The sequence below is a fragment of the Aspergillus karnatakaensis genome (assembly GCF_047715665.1).
Source record: "Aspergillus karnatakaensis strain CBS 102800 unplaced genomic scaffold BJY04scaffold_15, whole genome shotgun sequence".
In the NCBI taxonomy this organism is placed as follows: domain Eukaryota; kingdom Fungi; phylum Ascomycota; class Eurotiomycetes; order Eurotiales; family Aspergillaceae; genus Aspergillus; species Aspergillus karnatakaensis.
In genome coordinates, this window is record NW_027395727.1 from 356,703 (window position 1) to 379,490 (window position 22,788).

General features: G+C 50.8%; 6 protein-coding genes and 1 non-coding gene across 7 annotated transcripts; 5 read left to right on the forward strand and 2 right to left on the reverse strand.

Annotated features, from left to right (window-relative positions):
• Window positions 1-653: 653 nt before the first annotated feature.
• On the forward strand, window positions 654-3,251 carry BJY04DRAFT_185199 (putative sucrose transporter). Its single transcript, XM_073710732.1, has 4 exons — window positions 654-1,157; window positions 1,226-1,265; window positions 1,333-1,654; window positions 1,706-3,251. Exons 1-4 carry the CDS (start codon window positions 967-969, stop codon window positions 3,046-3,048), a joined length of 1,896 nt encoding a protein of 631 aa, XP_073573089.1. The 5' UTR covers window positions 654-966; the 3' UTR covers window positions 3,049-3,251.
• Window positions 3,252-3,438: 187 nt separating this feature from the next.
• On the forward strand, window positions 3,439-5,961 carry BJY04DRAFT_29929 (bifunctional K:H/Na:H antiporter NHX1). Its single transcript, XM_073720085.1, has 3 exons — window positions 3,439-3,925; window positions 3,985-4,641; window positions 4,691-5,961. The coding sequence occupies exons 1-3, from the start codon at window positions 3,829-3,831 to the stop codon at window positions 5,911-5,913; spliced, it is 1,977 nt and encodes a 658-aa protein (XP_073573090.1). The 5' UTR covers window positions 3,439-3,828; the 3' UTR covers window positions 5,914-5,961.
• Window positions 5,962-6,542: 581 nt separating this feature from the next.
• BJY04DRAFT_216576 (putative GABA permease) lies at window positions 6,543-8,741 on the forward strand (the record flags this gene model as incomplete). The annotated part of the gene is made up of 8 exons (XM_073715799.1): window positions 6,543-6,621; window positions 6,686-6,987; window positions 7,048-7,195; window positions 7,240-7,772; window positions 7,828-7,914; window positions 7,978-8,362; window positions 8,445-8,602; window positions 8,709-8,741. The coding sequence occupies 8 exons, from the start codon at window positions 6,543-6,545 to the stop codon at window positions 8,739-8,741; spliced, it is 1,725 nt and encodes a 574-aa protein (XP_073573091.1).
• Window positions 8,742-10,164: 1,423 nt separating this feature from the next.
• BJY04DRAFT_216577 (zinc-dependent alcohol dehydrogenase) lies at window positions 10,165-11,347 on the reverse strand (the record flags this gene model as incomplete). Its single annotated transcript, XM_073715800.1, has 3 exons — window positions 10,165-10,211; window positions 10,264-10,618; window positions 10,691-11,347. 3 exons carry the CDS (start codon window positions 11,345-11,347, stop codon window positions 10,165-10,167), a joined length of 1,059 nt encoding a protein of 352 aa, XP_073573092.1.
• A 2,458-nt stretch (window positions 11,348-13,805) lies between these two features.
• On the forward strand, window positions 13,806-19,250 carry ino80 (chromatin-remodeling ATPase INO80; the record flags this gene model as incomplete). The annotated part of the gene is made up of 4 exons (XM_073718475.1): window positions 13,806-14,327; window positions 14,413-14,916; window positions 14,968-18,742; window positions 18,800-19,250. The coding sequence occupies 4 exons, from the start codon at window positions 13,806-13,808 to the stop codon at window positions 19,003-19,005; spliced, it is 5,007 nt and encodes a 1,668-aa protein (XP_073573093.1). The 3' UTR covers window positions 19,006-19,250.
• A 329-nt stretch (window positions 19,251-19,579) lies between these two features.
• On the forward strand, window positions 19,580-22,136 carry hemA (5-aminolevulinic acid synthase HemA). The gene is made up of 2 exons (XM_073710733.1): window positions 19,580-20,161; window positions 20,221-22,136. Exons 1-2 carry the CDS (start codon window positions 19,819-19,821, stop codon window positions 21,801-21,803), a joined length of 1,926 nt encoding a protein of 641 aa, XP_073573094.1. The 5' UTR covers window positions 19,580-19,818; the 3' UTR covers window positions 21,804-22,136.
• Window positions 22,137-22,378: 242 nt separating this feature from the next.
• Window positions 22,379-22,498, reverse strand: BJY04DRAFT_t58. Its single transcript has one exon. It is a non-coding gene; the product is annotated as a tRNA-Leu (tRNA).
• Window positions 22,499-22,788: the final 290 nt, after the last annotated feature.

The following is a 22,788-nucleotide window of genomic DNA, read 5'->3' on the forward strand; positions in this document are numbered from 1 at the left end:
CTTGAATGTCAGCGTGTCAGACCGCCTTATTCAACCCCATGCAGATCGTGTGCTCTCATCTGCAGTCTGCTGGGTTGTGCTCCATAGGGGTTCAGTGGTCTTTGCCATACCTGTACTTTTTTCAGTGTTTTTGTTTCTTCCCTTGTCATTTTCATTTGTCCACTTTTCCTTTCCTCTTATTCATTAAGGGGCCCAGAAATCTTGGGAGTGATATCATTGGGTATGGTACGCAACGGGGAGAAAGGGGGATATACCACGATGCAGGCTTTTGAGCGAGTATTCAGTTTCTGAGAACCATAAGAGGTGTCGATGGACATTTCGAGAGCAGGTCAGAGGAGCCTGGGGCTTCTGAGTCAAAACTGCTTTTTGTTTTCGAGCTATAGACTTTCCGAGTTACGATGTTTTCATGTGTGAAGGGTGGGATGGATGGCTTTGATCTACGTACATAGTCAAATATCAAGTCAATAGACAATTTATGTATACCTCAAAACTCACTTTCTGTGGGCATCGCTGGCCTCATGATGCTGTAGGTTGCCTGGTAGGTAGTATGCTCTGGCGTGGCTTTGCGCGCAAGGCACCCGACAACCTACCTAGTCACGTGTATGACGTTTCCCGTCAGTCAGAAGACAGCATCACTAACCACTGCAGCATACCTACCTACTCACATGGACAATTGACTACGATGTTTGCGCACTTACATATTTACTGAGCTAACCTCGACGTGAAAGCCTGATATTGCTCTCTCGGCTACATCTCCTTGTTTCGGCCTGCTTCTTCCAGCTCGTGGTGTATTCAGTCGTCCAAGATAGCTCTGACCCACTCATCTACAAACATTCCCCGTCAGATGAGGTAGCTTGGTAACTCGCGACCGGGGTCGTCTGGTAAATAGCTGTAGGATCTATTCAGGCCCCCAATCTGGTACATTTTATCTGGGAGTCAATCGATCTATAGGTCGCTCAAGCTAGCATGGCGAGAAACGAGCAACCGGCGGACGAGACTTCCCCTTTGGTGGGACCACAGACTTCTGACGATGCTGATGTGGACTCGGTGAGGTTTGTGAATGGCTCATCAAGGGTTAATAGAAGTGAGAATGCTCGTGAAGCTTCCGGGACCAAGAGCAGCTGGTACCTACTCCTACTGACTCTTAGCATCGGTGGGTGAGTAGCACATTTCGAGGTCATCTCCAGCGTGTGCACATTCTATGGAAGCTGACCAGCTTTTTCAGACTCCAAGTCGTGTGGTCAGTTGAGCTATCGAGCGGATCGGTATGTTGGATAATCAACCGGGGTAATTTTAGGGCGAATGGATGCTGACCTGGCTCACAACTTACAGCCCTTCCTTCTCTCCCTAGGGATGAGTAAGGCCCTGCTTGCCTTTGTCTGGATTGCAGGCCCAATAACTGGAACTCTGGTTCAGCCGTATATTGGTATTCGCAGTGATAACTGCAGAATATCATGGGGCAAAAGAAAGCCGTTCATGATAGTTGGAGGAGCATTCACGATACTGACTCTATTCGCACTCGCTTGGGTAGCCGAGGCAATCGGAGGGGTATTCAAGCTATTTGGCGGCGACTCGAAGTCGGAGGGAGCTAAGGTTACGACTATTGTTGTCGCTACCATTATCATGTGGTGTTTGGATTTTGCCATAAATACTGGTGAGTATTCCTCATTGCGTTCAAGTTCCCTGGACCTAACGCATCGCTCAGTGCAAGCGGGGATTCGGTGCTTCATCGTCGACAATGCTCCAGCTCATCAGCAGGAAGCTGCAAATGCCTGGGCCAGCCGAATGACTGGTGTCGGGAACATTGTTGGATATATTTTCGGGTATATCGACCTACCCAAGATATTTCCCTTTCTCGGACATACACGCTTCCAGATTCTGTGTGCTTTAGCCTCTATGTCGCTTGCTGTGACTCTTTTGATCAGCTGTTCTTATATCAAAGAACGTGATCCCCGACTCGATGGTCCGCCATCGTCAGAGAAAATGGGCATTGTTGGTTTCTTCCGACGGGTCTTCAAGTCAATTAAGCACCTCCCGCCCCAAGCTGCTAAGGTGTGCGAAGTGCAAATAGCTGCATGGATTGGCTGGTTTCCGTTTCTGTACTATGCCACGACATACATCGGCCAGCTATACGTTAACCCTATTTTTGATGATCATCCCGATCTTTCGGACAGCGACGTCGACAAGGCATGGGATCATGCCACACGAATCGGAACCCTCGCCCTTCTGATATATGCAATAATATCATTTGTCGCTAACATTACTCTTCCATTGTTCGTTGTTCCGACGTACAAACCTGTTGTTTCTGACGAATCAGACCTCACCAACGATCCTTCTGAAGAGGAACGTTTCTTACGTGTCGAAAGGCTGTCAAGCTCGGATATCCAAGAAGGGTTTGTTGCAGAGCTTCATCCACAAATCTTAGGCGATAAAGCACGGGATCCTGCAAAATCTAGGACATGGTTGTCAAAATTGCAGATTCCTGGTTTCACATTGCGCCGCGCCTGGGTTTTATCGCAAATACTGTTCGCTCTATGTACTTTCAGCACATTCTTCATCTCGTCTGTCAATGCAGCAACGGTTGTGATTGCCCTCGTCGGCATCTCTTGGGCAGTGACACTTTGGGCACCGTTTGCTCTGATATCCGCGGAAGTGGCGACACTTGAGGAAGAGCGCCGAGCCCGACGCCGCCGGTCTGAACTGGCGACATACAATGAGTCGAACCTACCACCAAGGGTTAATGAGTTCGATCCCGATGCTAGTGATGATGATCTTGAGATTGGCTCTTCTAGGTCTCCTGCAGCAGTAGAAGAGGATGAGAATCTAGCTCAGGCGGGAATTGTTCTGGGGCTCCACAATGTAGCCATTTCAGCGCCACAGGTCCTGTCGAGTTTGGTTTGCAGTGCTATCTTCAAGGTCTTCCAAAAGCCACGAGGGGAGCCGTATGATGATAGTGTTGGATGGGTTCTGCGTTTCGGTGGCTGCGCTGCTCTTCTCGCAGCTTGGCTGACGAGTCGGCTTTCAGAGGGTACTCCAAAGCGAAGGTAGACCGGATAGAGTCAGATACCTAAGCTCTAATATGATAGATATATAGTTGATCACCGGGAGAGATCATTCGAGGGGCAGCATTGAGCACCAGCCATGTGGTATAGAGACATCTGACCACCTGTATTCGAACTGAAGACTTAAATAGGCAGGTAGATAATTGAATCAAGAATCAAAGGGAAATTCAGGGTGTACCTATCTAGAGACTCCGTACATGGCGACGATCACTGCAGCCTTGCGCGGGTCTTGGCTTTTGAAGACAGCTGTGAGGCGGGAATCTCCGAATCACCAAGGAACGTTGAAACTTGTCCAGTCTCGCCCAACTCCCCCAGCTCAACCTCACCCTTGATTCTCTGTCGCAAGAGCTTTTTCTTTTCCACATTTCGTGCCTGTGGATTATTATGTGCGCATCGTATTGGCGTGAGAAAATCGCCACTGGAGTTAACCGCTAGGTGTCGTCCGCCGTGGTGGTTACAACGACTTCAACAAAATGGCTGGCCAAGTGATGGGCGACGCCCTCCATTCGCTTCTCCGTATGAGTTTGCCCTTATCGCGCGCCTTGCCAGGATGCTACACCATACTACCTTTATTATGCCAGTCGCTAATCAACGCTGTGATAATAGGAAGAGCTGCAGATTATGATACCGATCCGGACGATGGTACGCGTCTCGAGTCCCTTCCGCATCGCATTCTCGACCCCAGTCAGTTCTAACATATGGGATTGCAGGAGAGTCGCCGGAGGCAGGCACCAAGGAGTTTTTCAGCTCCTGGGCGCTATTTATCATGATCACGTTGCTGATGCTGGCGCTATTCACGAGTTACATTCTTCAACAACGAAAGATAGAGGCAGTCCACGAGACAGTTCTGTCTATCTTTGGAGGTACGCCGCTTTGCGATACAAATATTTATGGGAATGGCGGAAGCTCATGAGTGATGTAGGCATGTTCGTCGGATTGATCATACGACTGACCGACTCGCCCATAACGAACTTCGTCGCCTTTGACTACCAGTTCTTCTTCAATCTCCTCCTTCCCCCGATTATCCTAGCGTCGGGCTACGAACTGCACCAAGCGAATTTCTTCCGGAACATCGGTACGATCCTCACCTTTGCGTTTGCGGGGACTTTCATCTCGGCCCTCGTTCTTGGGTTGGTCTTGTTTGCTTGGACAAGAATACCTCTGGATGGATTCAGTATCAGCTTCGTCGAGGCCATTTCAGTTGGAGCTACACTTTCTGCTACGGACCCTGTGACAATTTTGGCCATCTTCAATCTCTACAAAGTGGAGCCTAAGCTTTACACCGTGATCTTTGGCGAGTCGATCCTGAATGATGCTATTGCGATTGTCCTGTTCGAGACTGCGCAGAAGTACGCGAAAACCGACGCTGGATCTCTATCAATTCTCAATCTCTTTGAGGCTATTGGACTGTTCTTGTTGGTCTTCTTCGGCAGTATGCTGGTAGGCGTGATTGTTGGGATCCTGACAGCCCTGGGGCTAAAATATACCCATGTCCGCCGTCAGCCCAAGATCGAGAGCTGCTTGATTGTTCTCATTGCTTACGCCAGCTACTTCTTCTCGAATGGCGTCATGTTGTCAGGTAAGTACAATAGTGTTTTCGAAAGCTATCACGAGACTGATTATTATAGGAATCGTGTCACTATTGTTCTGCGGCATCACGCTCAAACATTACGCTTATTACAATATGTCCCGCCGCACGCAGTTGACTACCAAGTACCTCTTCCAGGTTATGGCTCAATTGTCGGAGAATTTCATCTTCATCTACCTTGGGCTTGATCTACTCGTCCAGAGGGATGTGCAGTTTAAACCACTCTTTATCCTAGTCGCTGTCGTCGGAATTTGTCTTGCTCGATACCTTGCGGTGTTCCCATTGTCGAAAGCGATCAATTGGTTCATCCGGTACAGGGCACGCCGTCGAGGGGTGGAAGTGGCTGATGAGCTACCGTTTGCGTACCAAGCAATGCTCTTCTGGGCTGGTCTGCGTGGTGCTGTCGGAGTAGCGCTGGCAGCGGGTCTTGATGGAGTAAATGGACCGGCCTTACGTGCAACTGTCCTGGTTGTGGTAGTGATCACTGTTATCATTTTTGGGGGTACAACCGCTCGGATGTTAGAAATTTTAGGGATCCGGACTGGTGTGGTTGAAGAACTCGAGTCAGATGACGAGTTTGACATTGAGGTCTCCAACGGTGGCACTTATTATAAGCGCTCCGACACTGGTCTGGGATACACGCCTCGGCGTACAGACAACATTCCGCTTGACGGAGTGCAGCGGAGGGACATTGATAGAAATGACAGCTACTCGAGTGGCAACAATCGCCGCCCTAGCCCGCCTTCATCGTCGCGCCCAACACAAGGACACTCCAGAATGTATTCGGACGCCTTCGGTCCTAAAGATACCCAGGCCGCGCGAGACCGCTCATCCACTGCTACGCTGCTCGGGAATCGTCCAGGAAGCCGTAGTGGCAGTGACGATGGTAGTGAAGATGAGTTTGGTCTAAAGTCCGCCGGCAAGCGTCGTGCAGTGGATCATGACCACCCAGATGCGTTTGAACTTGACTTAGACGACATGCACTCGGATGATGACCTGCCCCCAGCAGCTCCGACGCGGATGCGACGATCACCATCACAGCCTCCCCAAAATCTGCCACAATCGCAGACCCCGCAGGAGAGCTTGTCTCCCTCACGGCGCGAAACAGGGAGAAGTGCACGAGAGACGATCCGAGACCTGTTCTCGGGTGGCCCTTCGGGCGATCATGTGGCTTGGTTTCGACAGTTGGATGAGGACTATATCAAGCCTCGTCTTCTGTTGGACCAGTCAAACCACAAGGGTCCTGGGCCAGGTGCTGTTTAGACTTACGCTTTGTGTACACTTATGAACCACTATCATGTCTTTTGCTTTCTGTACACCTCTTTCTCTCTTTGCTATAGCATCATCTGTACTTTTGGACTAGGTCGGCTTCGCGCCAGTCTTATCATACAGGCTTAGACCGGCGATGATTGCAAACTGATGGTCAAGTAGCCCGTACCGAGTATACCAATTAAGTAGGGCTCTGAGATGGCTTCGCCTAGAGATGTTTATGATCTGTACAAAGCCAGATGACGATAAGGAAAATGCTCCCTCAAGATACATGCCCTGGCCTCTAGCTATGTCAATTTTCCTCTTCCCACCCTAGCCCACGCTCTGAGAGACGCTAATCACTGCTTCTTATCTTTGGTTCGCAGTTCTAGATTGATTTCTCGGGTCATCTCATTGATAACGATGTCTTATCCTCGGCGCCGATCGCAGGGGTGTCCATTGAGCCACGATCATCCCTTGTCAAATCACGCACTACGCAACCCCGGAGTACATGGGTACAAACACACCTTCATGCCGCGAGAAACTCCGAGTCTTATCTCACTTAAGCTCTTCATCCCCTCCTTTCCTCTGCGAATGACTATCCCCCTCACATAAAGCGAGATCCTGCGAAGTCCATACCAACCATGGCGGGAAAAACACAGAGACCATCTGGAACCATGGCTGATGAGCCCACTGGTGATAGAGATGACACTCAGTTGCTCGGTAAGCTTCGGTTCACTCCCGGAGCCTCATTGTCAGTGAGGCCACAGCCAACTGATGTCTGAAGCAACCCTGGGTTATAAGCAGGAACTTCGGCGGCATTACTCAACAGTGCAGGTCTTCGCTATTGCGTTTAGTATCATGGGCCTGTTGCCATCTATCGCCTCCACACTGTCGTTCTCTATACCTGCCGGGCCGGTGGGAATGGTTTGGGTGCGCCCACCACTCATCTTCTTCTATAAGTGTGGTAATGCTGACTTGGCTAGGGTGAGGGTTGCCCCATGGACTCACCACATCAGCTACGGACTGACTAGAAGCGCAGGATGGTTGGCTGCAAGTGTTTTTATATTCGTTGTTGGGCTCGCTATGGTAAGATCCGGAATCTCCACTGGGCTGCGAACCCTCGAGACTGATCACGGGCAATGAAAGGCCGACCTTGCCTCCGCGATGCCCACGGCTGGCGGCCTCTACTTCTGGACTCACTATTTCAGCGGGGAGGATTGGAAGCTTCCCTTGAGTTTCGTGGTTGGTTACAGTAACACCATTGGTCTTATTGGTGGTGTTTGTTCTATCGATTGTGAGTGCCAGTAATCTTATATTGTGGCTATACTGACTCGATAGACGGGTTTGCCACCATGCTACTTGCAATAGTCTCGATTGCGCGTGACGGCACTTGGTCCGCTTCGCGACCGGTTGTCTACGGGACTTATGTGGGCTGCGTGGTTGTCCATGGACTGATCGCCACCTTCTTTGCAAGGATCATGCCAAAGATTCAATCCGCATGTATAGTGACAAACATCGGCCTTGTCATCGCTACCGTCCTCGCATTACCTATCGGCAAAGCAGTCAATGGAGGGGCGATCAATTCGGGCTCATATGTCTTCGGGCATCTGGAGAATCTTACAACATGGCCGAGCGGATGGGCTTTCATGCTTGCATGGCTGTCGCCTATTTGGACAATTGGGGCTTTTGACTCTTGTGTCCATATGAGCGAGGAGGCCACAAATGCTGCTCGTGCAGTCCCACTAGGTATATTGTGGTCTTGTGGGTTGTGCGGTATCCTGGGCTTCCTTTCCCTTACTGTCATGGCTGCAGTCATTGACACAGACCTGGAAGCAGTGGTGGGGACAGCATTCGGTCAACCGATGGCCCAAGTACATTCTGACTCATCATATATTACTTATAATAGCGCTGATATTTCTTTGATAGATCTACTATGACTGTCTCGGGAAACCCGGTGCCCTCGGTTTCATGGCTGTCGTAGCCCTAGTCCAATTCTTCATGGGACTCAGCCTGGTACTTCCTTTCCCCTACAACTCACATACACTTTCGATATGCCGACTAACTCTCAATATGCAGGTCATCGCCGCATCTCGCCAAAGCTGGGCGTTCTCCCGCGACGGCGCACTCCCGTTCTCCTCCTTTTTCCGGCACGTCAGCACGCGAATCCGCTACCAACCCGCCCGAACAGTCTGGGGTGTCGTCGTTGCAGCAATCATAATCGGCCTTTTATCTCTCATCAACGCCGCCGCCGCAAATGCTCTCTTCTCCCTCGCTGTGGCGGGAAATGATCTTGCCTGGATGATGCCAATCCTCTCCCGCCTTATCTGGGGGGAGAAGCGATTTCACCCCGGGGTGTTCTACACGGGTAGGGCTAGCAGGGTTATTGGGTGGATCGCAGTGGTGTATCTCGGGTTTGCAATTTTGCTCTGCATGTTTCCGAACCTGGGACCGGGGCCGAGTGGTGTGTTTTTCCTAATCCTTTTGTTCAAGATTAGTACCTCCATTCTTTCTTATTGCTATACTAACTGCTCTGCCACTCTCAGCTGATGACATGAACTATACCGTCGTCATCAACGGCGCTCTTTGGGGCGGAGCGTTACTGTATTACCTCTTGTATGCGCGCAAGACGTATAAGGGGCCCCAGGCGACGGTGAATTCCCCCTCTTCATCAACTACACCCCCTGGAACGAATGTCCAGAATGTGAAAATGGGATAAAAGAATTTCGGTCGGTAAAGGTGCTCTGTCTGACGCAGGATACACTTCTTTCTCTCATAGTAGATCTACTTACTTCTTCCCTACAATACAGCGTGAACTCGAGCATCTCCTGCATGATCTGTAGTGGACTTATCCCTACGTCTGTATCTTGACCCACAGTCATGAGTTTCCCCAGTGGACGACATAGTTTTTCCCGTCTTGTCTCCGGGTAAAGGGAACGAACTTCATACTTTGACTGGCCTAACTGGATCACTAAGAGACCAGCGCACCTATCTCTCATCGGGTCCATAAGAAAGTTTGGATATGAAGTAGCCGGTAGAAACGGAAGATACGGCTGTAGAACTTGCTCCTCGTGTGACGTCTCTAATGGGGGGGAAACGTAAGTAGCGGAAGAACAAGGTAAATCTGTCAACTCAAGTCGGAAATCAGCCTCCAAGCACCAGATGCGGGTTTTGAATTAGACCTTAGCATCATCAAAGTAGAACATACCTCAGCTGTTTGACCAATGAGCTACTTATGGGTCTTTGAAATATTGCTTCGAGAGGAGACGACCTTAGTAGGTACTTAGCCATGTAAGCTCAGTATAGTGGGAGGTGACTGACCATGCCGCTACCCTAGGTACGTCCCACAATCCGCTCCTTCCGCAAAACTACTCTCCGTACCTGGTCGCTCCTTACCCCTATCCTATGACTCTGCAGCACGAGAAGGTCCGATGGGGCATCGGTCACTATGGTTACAAATGGACATTGGGGGTGTCTTCCCAACTAGGCTTGGGAATTCCGAACCAGTACGTGGTAACTCTTATGTTCCACCTGCATTACAGCCGCTGTCTTCTCATCAGCAGCTCCCTTCACGGCCTCCCTGCCAGCCTCCAAAGAATATGGAGCAAGGATGTCTATCTGAAGGTCAATATACACGATCGATATGGAAATACAGAATGGTCACTGGTCAGCAGAAGTAACCGGTCTGTCAAGTGCCACACCCGGTGCTCAAGTAGCTGTAAACTAGACGTAGAAGAGACCGCAAGACAGACGTGTGGTTGTGGGGGCTGAGTCTGTCACTAAGCTTCAATATCTGGGCGGTACAGATCCTCAGAGCCTTCCAATTATGCGGTGAGAGGGTTGAGAGCTCGAGGATGTATGTCGGTTGACCTGGCTTGGAAAGAGGGGAGGCTTTGGAACGGTTCGGCTGTCGTCCTCGATTAACAGGGACAGACATTGAGAGCTCGGGCTGGGGGACTTGTCGTCTCCGAGCTGAGAAATAGATCAAGTTAAAGGTACCTAACTAAGGTAGGACTCTAGAATTGGCAGGACGACGGCAGAGTTACACGCGTCTCTTTCTCTATCATGAAATTGTAAATTTTCAATACGCATAGGCGGGGAAGGTAGTGCTCATTCATAAAAACAATGCGAACGGAATCGGAATAGATTATTGGTGTCTAACCATTGCAGAGAGCATCGTAATAGGAGGCCTGCTGTCGCTGTTTTCCTGACAGTACCTCCTTGACTTCCCCAGCGCGTCATTATTATAGCGTTCCTACCTCGTGATCACTCAGGTATCTCTAAGACATATCTACCGGCAATCTTGCCCTCCTCTGTAGAGACCGTCAGCGCCAGAATTGTTTGCTAGTGAAAGGGGGAACGAACTCATCAGCTCAAAGATCTTCGGCAGATCGCTCAACGGTGCCTTCTTGAACGGAGCGTTGATCAAACCCCGAGCGAAGAAATCCAACGCTTCAACACCGTCTTGGCGATTACCAACATAGCTCCCCTTGATGTTTATCATGCGTACGACAGTTGTGAAAACTGGCGCTCTGAGAAAGGCGTTTGCGGGGAGACCAATAGCGACCACGGAGCCGTGAGAGCGGACGTACTCGGTTGCTTGTTGGAAAGGCTTTTCGGCTACGGCAAGAAGAATGACAGCGTGAGCACCAAGACCACCTGGAGTAGCGGCTTTGACGTCTGCGACTACGTCGGTGGATTTCGTGAAGTCAATGTAGGCCTGCTCAATTCTGGGTTAGCATATCGAAACACACTTTCAATGATCTGCGCAGGAAAGAAGAGAAAGAATGACCTCAGCTCCTAGTTTCTCACACAATGCTTTCTTCTCATCACCGCCATCAATGGCAATGGTGCGCAATCCCATTGCTTTGGCGTATTGCTGGGCTAGAGAGCCTAGGCCGCCTCCGGCGCCAACGATAGCGACAGTCTGACCGGGTCGGGCTCCGGATTCTTTTAGCCCTTTGTAGACTGTGATTCCAGCGCAGAGGATGGGTGCAGCGGCATCTAAAGGTACATTCTCCGGGATCTTAGAAGCTAATGCGGCCTTGCCAATCGCATATTGCTGGAATGTACCATCGACAGTGTATCCGGATAGCGAGGCCTGCGGGCAAAGTGGTTCGTCGGACTGCATGCACATTTCGCAAGAAAGACAGGAGCCATTCAACCATTTGAGGCCGGCATGGTCACCGATCTTGAAGTCTTTGTCTTGGACTAATTCACCCTTTGCGACGACAATACCGGCTCCCTCGTGTCCGCCCACTAGAGGCATCTTTGAGGGGAGAGGCCAGTCTCCGTTCATGGCATGGAGGTCCGTGTGGCAGACGCCGGAGTAGCGCATCTTCACTAAGATTTCGTCTGGTCCTGGCTGCGGAACCGGGATTTGTTTGTAGACCGGCGGGGTCCCTGTCTTCTCAACCACCTGGGCCCATTGGGTATCGGGAAGGGACATGACTGTGGATTATGTGAGTTTCGTGGAGCTCCTGGGAGGCCTTGGAAATAGAGTAAATCAAAGACGGGTTGAAGATTGGATTTGCAGTAACACAATTTGGAAAGAATTCAGACTCGCTGGAGCTTCCGGTGCCTCTTATATAACATCAGAGCGCATCTCATGCTTTCTTCCAGGCTCAGAAACAGGAACAGGTGGCTCCACTCAGAGTTTCCCTTAATGTGACGAGAGAATTAAAATCACACTGTACGCTTGATTGGGGGCCTTCCTTTTACCCGATTTCGATGGTGTTTGGCAGAGGCGTGCATCAGACGATTGGTAGAAAGTTCCGCTGCCATGATAGATGACGGTAGAGATTAAGTGGACGACGTCACACGAGAATTCCAGTGGCTCGCCACAGACACTTTAGTCGGCGTTCTAGATGTGAGATAACAAGACGCAGGAGATGATGGGGTGAGATACATGCTCAAGAAATAATTAAAATCAGGTCATTTCGAGGTGAGTTGTGAGATACTCGGTACATGACGGGAGTATGTAGCGGATGGTGATATCAGTCTCTTTTAAAGGGCAATCTACCCGGGTCCCCGGCTTTACATAGCATGACTCTTTTTGCACCATTGTCGAGATGCCAATAAGATTGATTTCGGGTGCTAGAATAATGGATTGGGAGCGAAAAGGCTGCAAGCAGTGCGGGGATGGTCCGACAGCTGCGGAGGTGGGACGATGCGATCTCAAGAGTCGGACGGGTACGTATAGAGATGATCGTTGGCGCTATTCTATTCTGGGATCTGCTGCCTCAGGCCATAAACTATGTTTGGCATACAGTTGCAGCATGCAGCAGCAGCCGGGTCCGCACTGATGTTAACCGCCTCCTGAAACGGGCGGACGTTGATTGACATACAGGCGATAAATGAAGATGTCTCACTCTCGTCTTTGATTATTGCAAAGCCGCATAGTGTCTCAATTGCTTTGAATGATCTTTTCGAGGATGCGTGCTCGTAGCGCTACCAGGTCGTGGTTGAAAGATGGCTCCCGCAGCTATCCTCTTTGATCTTCAGCAAGTCCACTATTTCCACCCACCATGGGCTATGTGGCCCATATCATGATTGAGCCAACCATATAAACCTGCTTGAGACCAGTTGTTGGGTTGCGGAGTGCAGCAAACGCCGGTCCCGATAATCACACTTGCTAAATCTGTACTACAGCACTTCTGACAAAGACGCCATTTGAAAGAGAGCAGAGAGTTTGCGGCTGGTGCTGGGGCTGGATTGCGGAACGGCTCTGCTTCTTGAATCTGGCGATGTATCTCATTTACAATAGTACTGACAAGGTGGTATCGTACAGTACATTACACCCCGAGCTGTCCCAGGAGCATGACGCGGAGAATGGGGGTCATCTGTTTCACCATAGCTTCTTGTCGGTCTATTTCGGGTCTTCTGACAGTCGGTCTTGAATACGGCTCTAGGGCTCGTATCAAGAGACCATAGAATGATAGAAAGTACCTCAGAGCTTCCCGGCCAGCGGTGGATTGGCATAATGCTGGCAGTATGAGATCAACCTGGCAGTGTTTAGGTCGGAAAGCCGGTACTCTCGGTGGAGTACTTCTGTAACGGTAATACAAATACGGAAAGGAAGCGTGTTCGGATCGCCGACAAGCAGCAGAAGAAAAGAAGTTTGGCGGACGAACGAACAGAGGTAGAAAAGTTGGGCGAAGCAAAGGGGCAGCACGAGGGGAAAGATCGGTTCCAGCACCATCGCCATCACCACCTGCACCTCCATCCCATCTCCAGCTCCATATCCATTCTCGTCCATCATCGCCTTTCCTTCTTCATCTCTTTCGCTTCATCTTCTCTATCCCCAGACTCAACGCCAGCACCAACCATCCTATCGTCATCCATCCAACGCCCCTCTCGTCCTATCACTTGATCTGGTCCACAACTTCTCGTGATTCAAGAACACGATCAAGCATCAATGGCATCAACTTGAGCTCACTGTTCTCTGAAGACAGCTTGCCCGCGAAGATTTGCTGGTTTAGCACACGAGAAGACACTAGAGCCAGACCCTCCCAAAAGAAGATTCCTGGCAAACCCGGTAAGGCGAACTCCCTTTCCATCTCATTCATTTTCTTCGCCTTCTTCGTCCCATCCTCCACTCCTTTCATCCGCCCTGACCAAAGCGTTCATCTTAATTCTCGAATCCATCCACTCCTTTCTCAATACTCCCGTTTCTCATCGTTCGCCTGCCTATAGTTTATTTCTCAAGCAGATAGCTCGACAGCTGACGACAAACGAACGCGTGATCGCTCCCTTGACGAAAGTCCCTAACCTCCCGCGCGTGGGCGCCAGCCAGCTACCCTGGCAATCTATGCCCAACTGACTTTCATCCCAATTGCTTCCTCCTCATCGGCAGTCCCTGTCCCCAAATCCTCGTCGCCGCGTTTCGGACACACGCGGCTTCCACTATGACGGGGGCTCCGCCATATAACCCGCAGTCTCCGACTCAGCAATCTCGTTATCCTGCATATTCACCTCCAAATAAGCCGCGTCATTTTTATCCCAACAATGATCAATACCAGCAGCGCCCACCTCAAACGCCTCCTGCTTTCCAGCAACCCAACCTTTCGCGGAGCCCTCACTATTCCCATGCGCCTTCTCCGTTACCCGGCAGTTTACCTCCATTGAACGGCGGTGCGCCTCCCGTGCAGCATCCAGCTGATCCGCCATCGCAATATCAGGCCCATTCAACGACAGGAACCCCACAGTATCCGCTTTCGCGCCCCTATCCTGCTACTTTGCTACCCGGCAGCGGCGCATCTCCGTACGGTCCTTCTACGCCATCCCACGCTCATCCGTCGAGTCGGGCAGATAACCCCCACGTGTCCCCGAAGAAGGAAGACACACATTTCTCATCAAGCCATGGCGTGCCTGCGTATTCGTCGTCCCTGTTGCGAGAGCCGAGGCAGGCCTCACCTCCCCAGGAAACGGTACGTTTTGCCCTGGCTTCAATTAGCCACAAAACGATATCATGGCGCAACTTCTCAAAACTAACGAATTAATGTTTATCAACAGAAGCCTGCTCGTGCTGCAGACCCCATGTCATTCGCTAGCATTTTGTCAGGGCCCACTGAAGAGCGGTCTCCTCCCAAGAGGTCATCTCCCCCTCCAGGGTTAACCCCAGCTGCGCCATCGTTAAACGATACAAGTTTAAGCCCTCCTCCGCCGGCTCCTACTCAGAACCAAGTCCGAGAGCTTGAACCGGCCCCGCCCGCATCGGCGTTACGGCAAGAGAAAAAACTTAGTACAGACAGGCGCCGGCGCACTACAGATAAGGACCAGAGGGGTGCTGAAACCCTATCCAACGGTGTCACAGAGGCTCCTAAAATTACCCGTCCTCCTCGCAAATTATTGTCTGAAAAGGATACTGAAATTATAAACAAGCTCATAACCGACATTGATAATGCAAATAAAAGTGACGTGGAGGCTCCAGGCTTTGAGAAAGAACGAGAACGGTATATCTTGAAAGGGACTAAGCGCGTCCTGGACATTGAAAGGGCCGAGGGGATCAGACGCAAAGTAAGCTCCAAATAATTCTTAATGTTTCCGCCACCCTAACACGAGCTGCAGCGTCGTCGCCATAACTACCTTCTTACTCTCGGCAAATCGTTTGAGAGGCAAGCCATCGCGGGCACAGAGCGATTCCGGATTGCGAATGAACAATCTGTTATCGCCGAAGTTCAAGCGAAGGAGGTTCAGGATGAAAAGGAACGGAAGAAGGACATGCAGCGAAAGCGGCGTCGGGAGAATACTGTGCGGATGGAGATGCAGAAAAAGCTTGAAGCAGAGCTTAAGGCAAACGAGACCCAGGACTCTGCCGAGAAGGCCAAATTCCTACGCGAAGCGGAAAGGGCACAGAGAAAGATCAAGACGACCAAGAGGGCCCTGGAAGGTGTCACCTCACCAGAAGAGATCGGCGAGATCACTCCTTTGGCTCCTAACCTAGAAGGAGGTACTACAAGCTCCTTTCACATTGGACGAAATTCGCCTTCAAGGCGCAAGTCCGGCCGGGGTGGTCCTGTTACACGGCCTAAAAAGTCCAAGGAACAGAAGCAAGCCGAAAAGGATGCAGCTGAGGCCGCCTATGCTGCTATGGAAAATGACGAGCCGTTACCACTTGCTCCGAAGGAAGACCCTCGAAAAGAGTCTCTTAAGAAGGACGCCAGAGGGGGCCGTTCTAAAGAAGCCACCCCCATCCCCGCTTCCACGTACGAGTCGAAGGGCTACAATCAAATCTATGAGCAGATTTGGAGGGACATTGCACGCAAAGATATCCCTAAGGTGTACCGCACGAAGGTCAACTCGCTGAGCACCCGTCAAGAGAATCTGCGCAAGACGGCCCAGTTGGCCAGCAAGCAGTCCCGCAAATGGCAGGAGCGTACCAACAAGAGCATGAAGGATACTCAGGCCCGCGCTAAACGGACTATGCGTGAGATGATGTCTTTCTGGAAACGCAACGAACGTGAAGAGCGTGATCTGCGTCGTCTTGCAGAGAAGCAAGAACTTGAATCCGCGAAGAGGGCAGAAGCCGAGCGTGAGGCCAACCGCCAGAAACGTAAATTGAACTTCCTAATCTCTCAGACCGAACTCTACTCTCACTTTATTGGTCGGAAGATCCAAGGTGCTGGTGGAGATGAGGCGATGGAGGGCACCGATGAAGCTCTCAAGGATCTACCCTCCAGCGTGGGCGCCAAGGTTACTAGTTTTGAAGACTTGGACTTTGATGCAGAAGATGATACCGCGCTGCGACAGGCGGCTATGGCCAATGCACAGAATGCCGTTCAGCAGGCCCAAGAGAGAGCTCGTGCTTTCAATCCTGATCAGAATCCCATGGATGCAATGGATGACAGCGAATTGAATTTCCAAAATCCCACCAGCTTAGGAGATATCGAGATCTCGCAGCCTACAATGCTCACGGCAAAGTTGAAGGAGTACCAATTGAAGGGTCTGAACTGGCTCGTCAACTTGTATGAGCAAGGTATTAATGGTATTCTGGCAGATGAGATGGGTCTCGGCAAGACCATTCAATCCATTTCAGTCATGGCTTACCTTGCCGAAGTCCACAACATCTGGGGTCCGTTCCTTGTCATTGCACCGGCATCAACTCTCCACAATTGGCAACAAGAGATTACCAAGTTCGTCCCTAACATCAAGGTTCTGCCCTACTGGGGCTCCGCCAAAGACCGCAAGATCCTGCGTAAATTCTGGGATCGCAAACATATCACTTACACCAAGGAGTCCGAATTCCATGTGCTTGTAACATCATACCAGCTCGTGGTCCTCGATGCCCAATACTTTCAGAAAGTCAAGTGGCAGTATATGATCCTTGACGAAGCTCAGGCTATCAAATCATCTCAGAGTTCGCGTTGGAAGAGTCTGCTGGGGTTCAGTTGCCGAAACCGTCTTCTGCTGACAGGTACTCCCATTCAAAACAACATGCAAGAGTTGTGGGCTCTTCTTCACTTCATCATGCCTACGCTCTTTGACTCCCACGATGAGTTTAGCGAGTGGTTTTCAAAGGATATCGAATCGCACGCACAGAGTAATACGAAACTCAACGAGGACCAGCTCAGACGTCTTCATATGATCCTAAAGCCGTTTATGTTGCGCCGAGTCAAAAAACACGTCCAACAGGAGCTTGGCGACAAGGTCGAAAAGGATGTCTTCTGTGATCTCACCTATCGTCAACGTGCATATTACACCAACCTACGAAATCGCGTGAGCATTATGGACTTGATTGAGAAAGCTGCTGTCGGTGACGAAACGGATAGCACAACACTGATGAACTTGGTCATGCAATTTCGTAAGGTCTGCAATCATCCTGATCTTTTTGAACGGGCTGAAACCAGGTCACCTTTCTCACTGGCTCACTTTGCGGAAACCGCCTCGTTTGTTAGAGAAGGCCACAGCGTTGACGTCGCTTACTCTACGCGTAATCTGATCGAGCTGACTGTGCCGCGCATTCTCTGCAAATCTGATGGCCGTGTTGATATAGCAGGGCCGAGCAATTCAAAGGCAGGCTTCCGTGCCAAGTATCTCGGCCATCTGATGAATATCTTTGCGCCGGAAAACATCAAGCAGAGTGTCGAAGATGATGGGGCTTTCTCATTCTTGCGCTTTGTTGACACATCGATCGGCGAAGCTGCCGAGCTTTCCCATCAAGGTGTCTTCGAGCGCAGTACTCGTCGCCGTGGACAGACGAACAGGCTATCCCGTCTTAACGTGGCCTACGATGACGAGGACGATGTGTCTTCAAACGCCGCTTTGCCCCATACTCTCTTCAATATCGTGCAACGCAATGACCGCCAAGCCGTCTATGATGTTGCAGCAGAAGGGTACATGCGGGAACTTATGAACGTCTCTCAGAACGTTTTCGAACGCGAGGGCCTTAACGTCATTGAACCTTCCGCTAAATATGCGGCATCAGCACCACCGATCACTCTCGTGTCCTCGGGACAGGAAGCCGCTCAGGAGACGATGGACTCTCTCTTCAATATTCCGGTCCGCCACGCCTTATTCGACGTTCCTTCGAGAACCGTGGAAGAACAGATTGTCGAGCAGCAACTGGATCCTACCCCTTACTCTTTCCCCCCAATGCTGCCCGAACCGCTCTCAACCAAGGGTCGTTACACGGACATTGAAGTGCCTTCCATGCGGCGATTCGTCACAGATTCCGGTAAATTAGCCAAGCTTGACGAGCTCTTGCGAGAGCTCAAGGCAGGAGGCCACCGTGTGCTGCTTTATTTCCAGATGACTCGTATGATTGACCTAATGGAGGAATATCTAACCTATCGCAACTACAAGTATTGCCGCTTGGATGGAAGTACAAAACTCGAGGATCGCCGAGATACGGTGGCTGACTTCCAGCAACGCCCGGATATTTTTGTGTTCCTTTTGTCTACCCGCGCCGGTGGCTTGGGTATCAACTTGACTGCCGCAGACACCGTCATCTTCTACGACTCGGACTGGAATCCCACCATCGACTCACAGGCCATGGACCGAGCTCATCGTCTTGGCCAGACTAGACAAGTTACGGTGTACCGCCTTATTACTCGCAATACTATCGAAGAGCGCATCCGTAAACGAGCCTTACAAAAGGAGGAGGTGCAACGCGTGGTTATTTCCGGTGGCGCAGCGGGCGGTGTTGACTTCAACACTCGTAACCGCGAAAGCAAAACCAAGGATATTGCTATGTGGCTGGCCGATGATGAACAGGCGGAGCTCATCGAACAAAAGGAGAGAGAAGCCGCTGAACGTGGTGAAACGTTTGGCGCGAGTAAGGGCGGCAAAAAGAGTGCACAGAAGAAGAAGAGGGATATCACATTGGATGATATGTATCACGAAGGTATGATTACAGCCATGATCTTGTGCGTTTATCACTGCTAATCACAAATCACTACAGGCGAAGGAAACTTTGATGATATTAGCGCCAAACCATCAGGGGCTGCTACCCCGGTATCTACAGCAGAGAATATTGGAACACCATCAGCTGCCACACCGGTTGCCAAACGAGGACGGGGACGTGGTGGCAAGGGGACGTCCAAAAGAGCCAAGACTACGAAAGAACGACTTCGTCTTATAGACGGTGACGGAGGCTTGGGTGGATAAGTTGGTGATTTTTTACTACTGCATGAAGGCGTTGCTGTTTTGATCTGCTATTTTCTATTTCCTTTCTCTTGTCTCTCTGGGGCGACTCTATTTGCCTTGTATTAACATTATTCTATTTTTAAAGATAAAGATGGCGATCAAGTGGGGGAAGCATGATGCCAGGTAGACATGTCCTTTATACACATGCATGCATCGACGTTTAATGAGCAGCTTTAGGGGATTACGTGATACTGAATGTACTTGTCTGAGTCAAGATGACAGTGGACTCCCTGGAGATACTTCGGAGACTCGGAGTAGTATAGTCAGGTGGCCTGAGTATCACAGGCAGGATCCCGGCAAGTCTCTCCAGGAAGCGTTAGCCTCGGCCAGCGGGCCATGGAATCAAAATCGAATGGCATTTGCAAATGCATACGGCCTTTGACTACAGAGATGCGTATGCGGACCGGGGTCTGTGTATGGCTGTATCGCAAGTGGAATAATTAGTCAGTTCCACTTCTAGTGGTAATTTGCAGTCTTGGGCAAGGATGCAATTCCGCGGCTGGATCAACCAATGGCAGCCGGCCTGATCGTCAGCCGCTATTCCCCCTGTGGCAAAGAGCCCCTCACCCCACAGTATTAAGTAATACCGCCTTGGCCGAGATTCACCTCGAGATGCCGAAATTTCCACAAGTTGCCTGCGAATCCCGGTGTCCCTCTGTATTTTAGGGCCTCGATCTTCCCCTTCATTCTTCATTGAGTCTTCGCCCGCCCTTCTCTCCTCCTCAATCCCTCACTCCAACCTTTCTCTATACAATCCAGGTCTCACACGTCAGAATGGAGGCCCTTCTCCAACAGTCTCGGGCCATGTGTCCGTTTCTCAAGCGCAGCTCTCCCACCACCCTCCGTTCGCTGGCTACCGCTACCCGCCCCAGCACCAGCCCTGGCGGTGGTACCATGTCCAATCTGCAGAGGTTGGCCCGTCGCTGCCCTGTTATGAGCAAGGCCCTAGCCGTTCAAAGCGCTCGCCTGACCGGTACCAAGCGATTTACCTCGACCGCTGCTGGTGTGCCCGGATCCAGCAAAACTAGCCGAGTCTCTCCGGGAAAGAGAGCCCTACACTCTACAGGAGGCAATGGCGCCAACATGAGCAATGAGTTTCAAAAGGAGACTCAAAGGCGTATGTGACCCTCGCTTCATCAATTGACTGAATGAAGTACTGACAGTGAGTCACTATAGTCCAGCCCGACCTCTCCAAGACCGCCGCCAAACCGCATGTTGGACCAGCCGCGGCTGTATCTGGCCGTTCTCCCGGTGCTCCCGTGGCCACGCCATTCGATTACAACGCTTTCTACGATGCTGAGTTGCAGAAGAAACATCAGGACAAGTCGTACCGCTACTTCAACAACATCAACCGTCTCGCCAAGGAGTTCCCCCGCGCTCATACGGCTTCGAAGGAAGAGAAGGTGACTGTCTGGTGCTCCAACGACTATCTTGGTATGGGCCGCAACCCAGAGGTACTTTCTGCTATGCATACCACACTTGATACTTACGGAGCTGGTGCGGGAGGAACTCGCAATATCTCCGGACACAACCAACATGCGGTGGGATTGGAGAACACTCTTGCAAAGCTTCACGGTAAAGAGGGCGCGCTGGTTTTCAGCTCCTGCTTCGTCGCCAACGATGCAACTCTAGCTACTTTGGGAAGCAAAATGCCCGACTGCGTCATTCTCTCTGATAGCCTTAACCACGCCTCGATGATCCAGGGCATCCGTCATTCTGGAGCCAAGAAAATGGTCTTCAAGCACAACGATCTAGTTGATCTCGAGACAAAGCTAGCATCTCTGCCGGTGCATGTCCCGAAAATTATTGCTTTCGAGTCGGTATACAGCATGTGTGGCTCTATTGCTCCCATTGAGCAGATTTGTGACTTGGCCGACAAGTACGGTGCCATCACCTTTTTGGATGAGGTCCATGCCGTAGGCATGTATGGCCCGCATGGTGCCGGAGTTGCCGAGCATCTCGACTACGAAGTTTATGCTTCTCAGGACACTGCAACCCCCCTTAGCACCAAAGGCACGGTGATGGATCGGATCGACATTATCACCGGTACTTTGGGGAAAGCCTATGGATGCGTTGGAGGCTACATCGCCGGCTCTGCTGCCTTAATTGACACTATTCGTTCCCTCGCTCCCGGCTTCATTTTCACCACCTCCCTTCCACCTGCCACTATGGCTGGTGCGGATGCTGCGATTCAGTACCAATCCCGCCACCAACAAGACCGCATTCTGCAACAGTTACACACCCGTGCTGTCAAGCAGTCTTTCAAGAATTTGGATATTCCTGTCATTCCAAACCCCTCCCACATTGTTCCTCTGCTAGTCGGTGATGCAGAAATTGCCAGGCAGGCTTCGGACAAGCTTCTTGAGGAACACGGCATCTACGTCCAGGCCATCAACTACCCCACTGTGCCGCGCGGCGAGGAACGTCTCAGAATTACCCCCACCCCCGGGCACACCAGGGAGCTCCGTGACCACCTTGTCCAGGCAGTCGATTCCGTTTGGAAGGAACTCGGTATCAGGCGCGCGAGCGACTGGAAATCAATGGGTGGATTTGTCGGTGTTGGTGTCGAATCCGCCGAGCTTGAGAATCAACCAATCTGGTCTGACGCCCAGTTGAACATGCAGACGAATGAAACCCTAGAGGCTGCTGTGGAACGTGAGTTTCAGGCCGCGACGGCCCCTCGCATAAAGGTCGGGCAGGCTATTGGCTCAATTGATGCTGCCCCTGCTACTTCAATTCCCGTTGCAGCTGCTGCTTAAGTAGGCTGCATTGTGGTGTCGTCTACATGGGATGCGTATACTATATAGCCCTCCCGTCCGCTCTTTAGATAGTTGATTATACCTGGTCGAGTCACTCGCCAGTTTTGATGGATGCCTTAATAGGACCGGCCCGTCATCGATACTAGGTCCAAATACGTACGGATGTCAATATCCTATTTCATCCTTTTCTGAATCATCTGTAGCTGTTCTCAAGTCATGTTTGGCCAATAAGAAGTTTTTGGTGACAGTGTGAACTTGATAGTGGTATGTATGTGAGATGAGCAATAAATTAGACAATTAATATCTTGCTCCACCATACACTACAAAGCACAACTATATATCATTCCACATATGAATCACAAGAGCATACCATCATCCTTCAACACACCTCTCGAAGTCCCCTTCTCCTTTCGGCCCTTTGCGCAGGCTACCCGATACCGTCTCATACGCCACTTCCACAACCATACCCTCCATTCCTTCTTTCTTGACCAACCCAAATATCAAAAAAAAAATCAATCACTCTATCTAATCCTACCCTACCACCTACCGACACACAGCAAAAGAACAAAATAATATGACAAGGGTGGGATTCGAACCCACGCCAAATTAATGACGCGGAAACTTGATAGATCAAGAGGAGGGATCCGAATTTGGAAGCCTTAACCGCGCGCCTTAGACCGCTCGGCCACCTTGCCTGTTGTTGAATATAGTTTTAAAAGTTAACACCATCAGCAAAAAAAACTAGAGTATACTAGTTAAGACGACCGGCCGGTCGTTGACCTGTTGCAAGTCGAGAGGGGAAGAGCGGGCATTAAGGGTCAGAGTGCATACCATAGGGCAAGAGGGCAAGCGCAACGGGTTCTCTCCTGGACAAAGTCTGGAGGTTGCTTTGGAACATACAGTATGTGAAAGGTAGAGCCTCTTTTTATCTCCTTTTCTTTTTAAATCGGCGTGACGGCAAGGCAGTGCGGATGTTCTACCCAAG

Bases quoted from the DNA above. Each gene is read 5' to 3' on its own strand.
- BJY04DRAFT_185199 (XM_073710732.1), top strand. From the start codon at position 967: ATGGCGAGAAACGAGCAACCGGCGGACGAGACTTCCCCTTTGGTGGGA. The intron at 1,266-1,332 runs GTATGTTGGATA...CACAACTTACAG, and splicing joins TTGAGCTATCGAGCGGATCG to CCCTTCCTTCTCTCCCTAGG. The intron at 1,655-1,705 runs GTGAGTATTCCT...CGCATCGCTCAG, and splicing joins GGATTTTGCCATAAATACTG to TGCAAGCGGGGATTCGGTGC.
- BJY04DRAFT_29929 (XM_073720085.1), top strand. From the start codon at position 3,829: ATGATCACGTTGCTGATGCTGGCGCTATTCACGAGTTACATTCTTCAA. The intron at 3,926-3,984 runs GTACGCCGCTTT...TGAGTGATGTAG, and splicing joins AGTTCTGTCTATCTTTGGAG to GCATGTTCGTCGGATTGATC. The intron at 4,642-4,690 runs GTAAGTACAATA...TGATTATTATAG, and splicing joins GAATGGCGTCATGTTGTCAG to GAATCGTGTCACTATTGTTC.
- hemA (XM_073710733.1), top strand. From the start codon at position 19,819: ATGGAGGCCCTTCTCCAACAGTCTCGGGCCATGTGTCCGTTTCTCAAG. The intron at 20,162-20,220 runs GTATGTGACCCT...GAGTCACTATAG, and splicing joins TCAAAAGGAGACTCAAAGGC to TCCAGCCCGACCTCTCCAAG.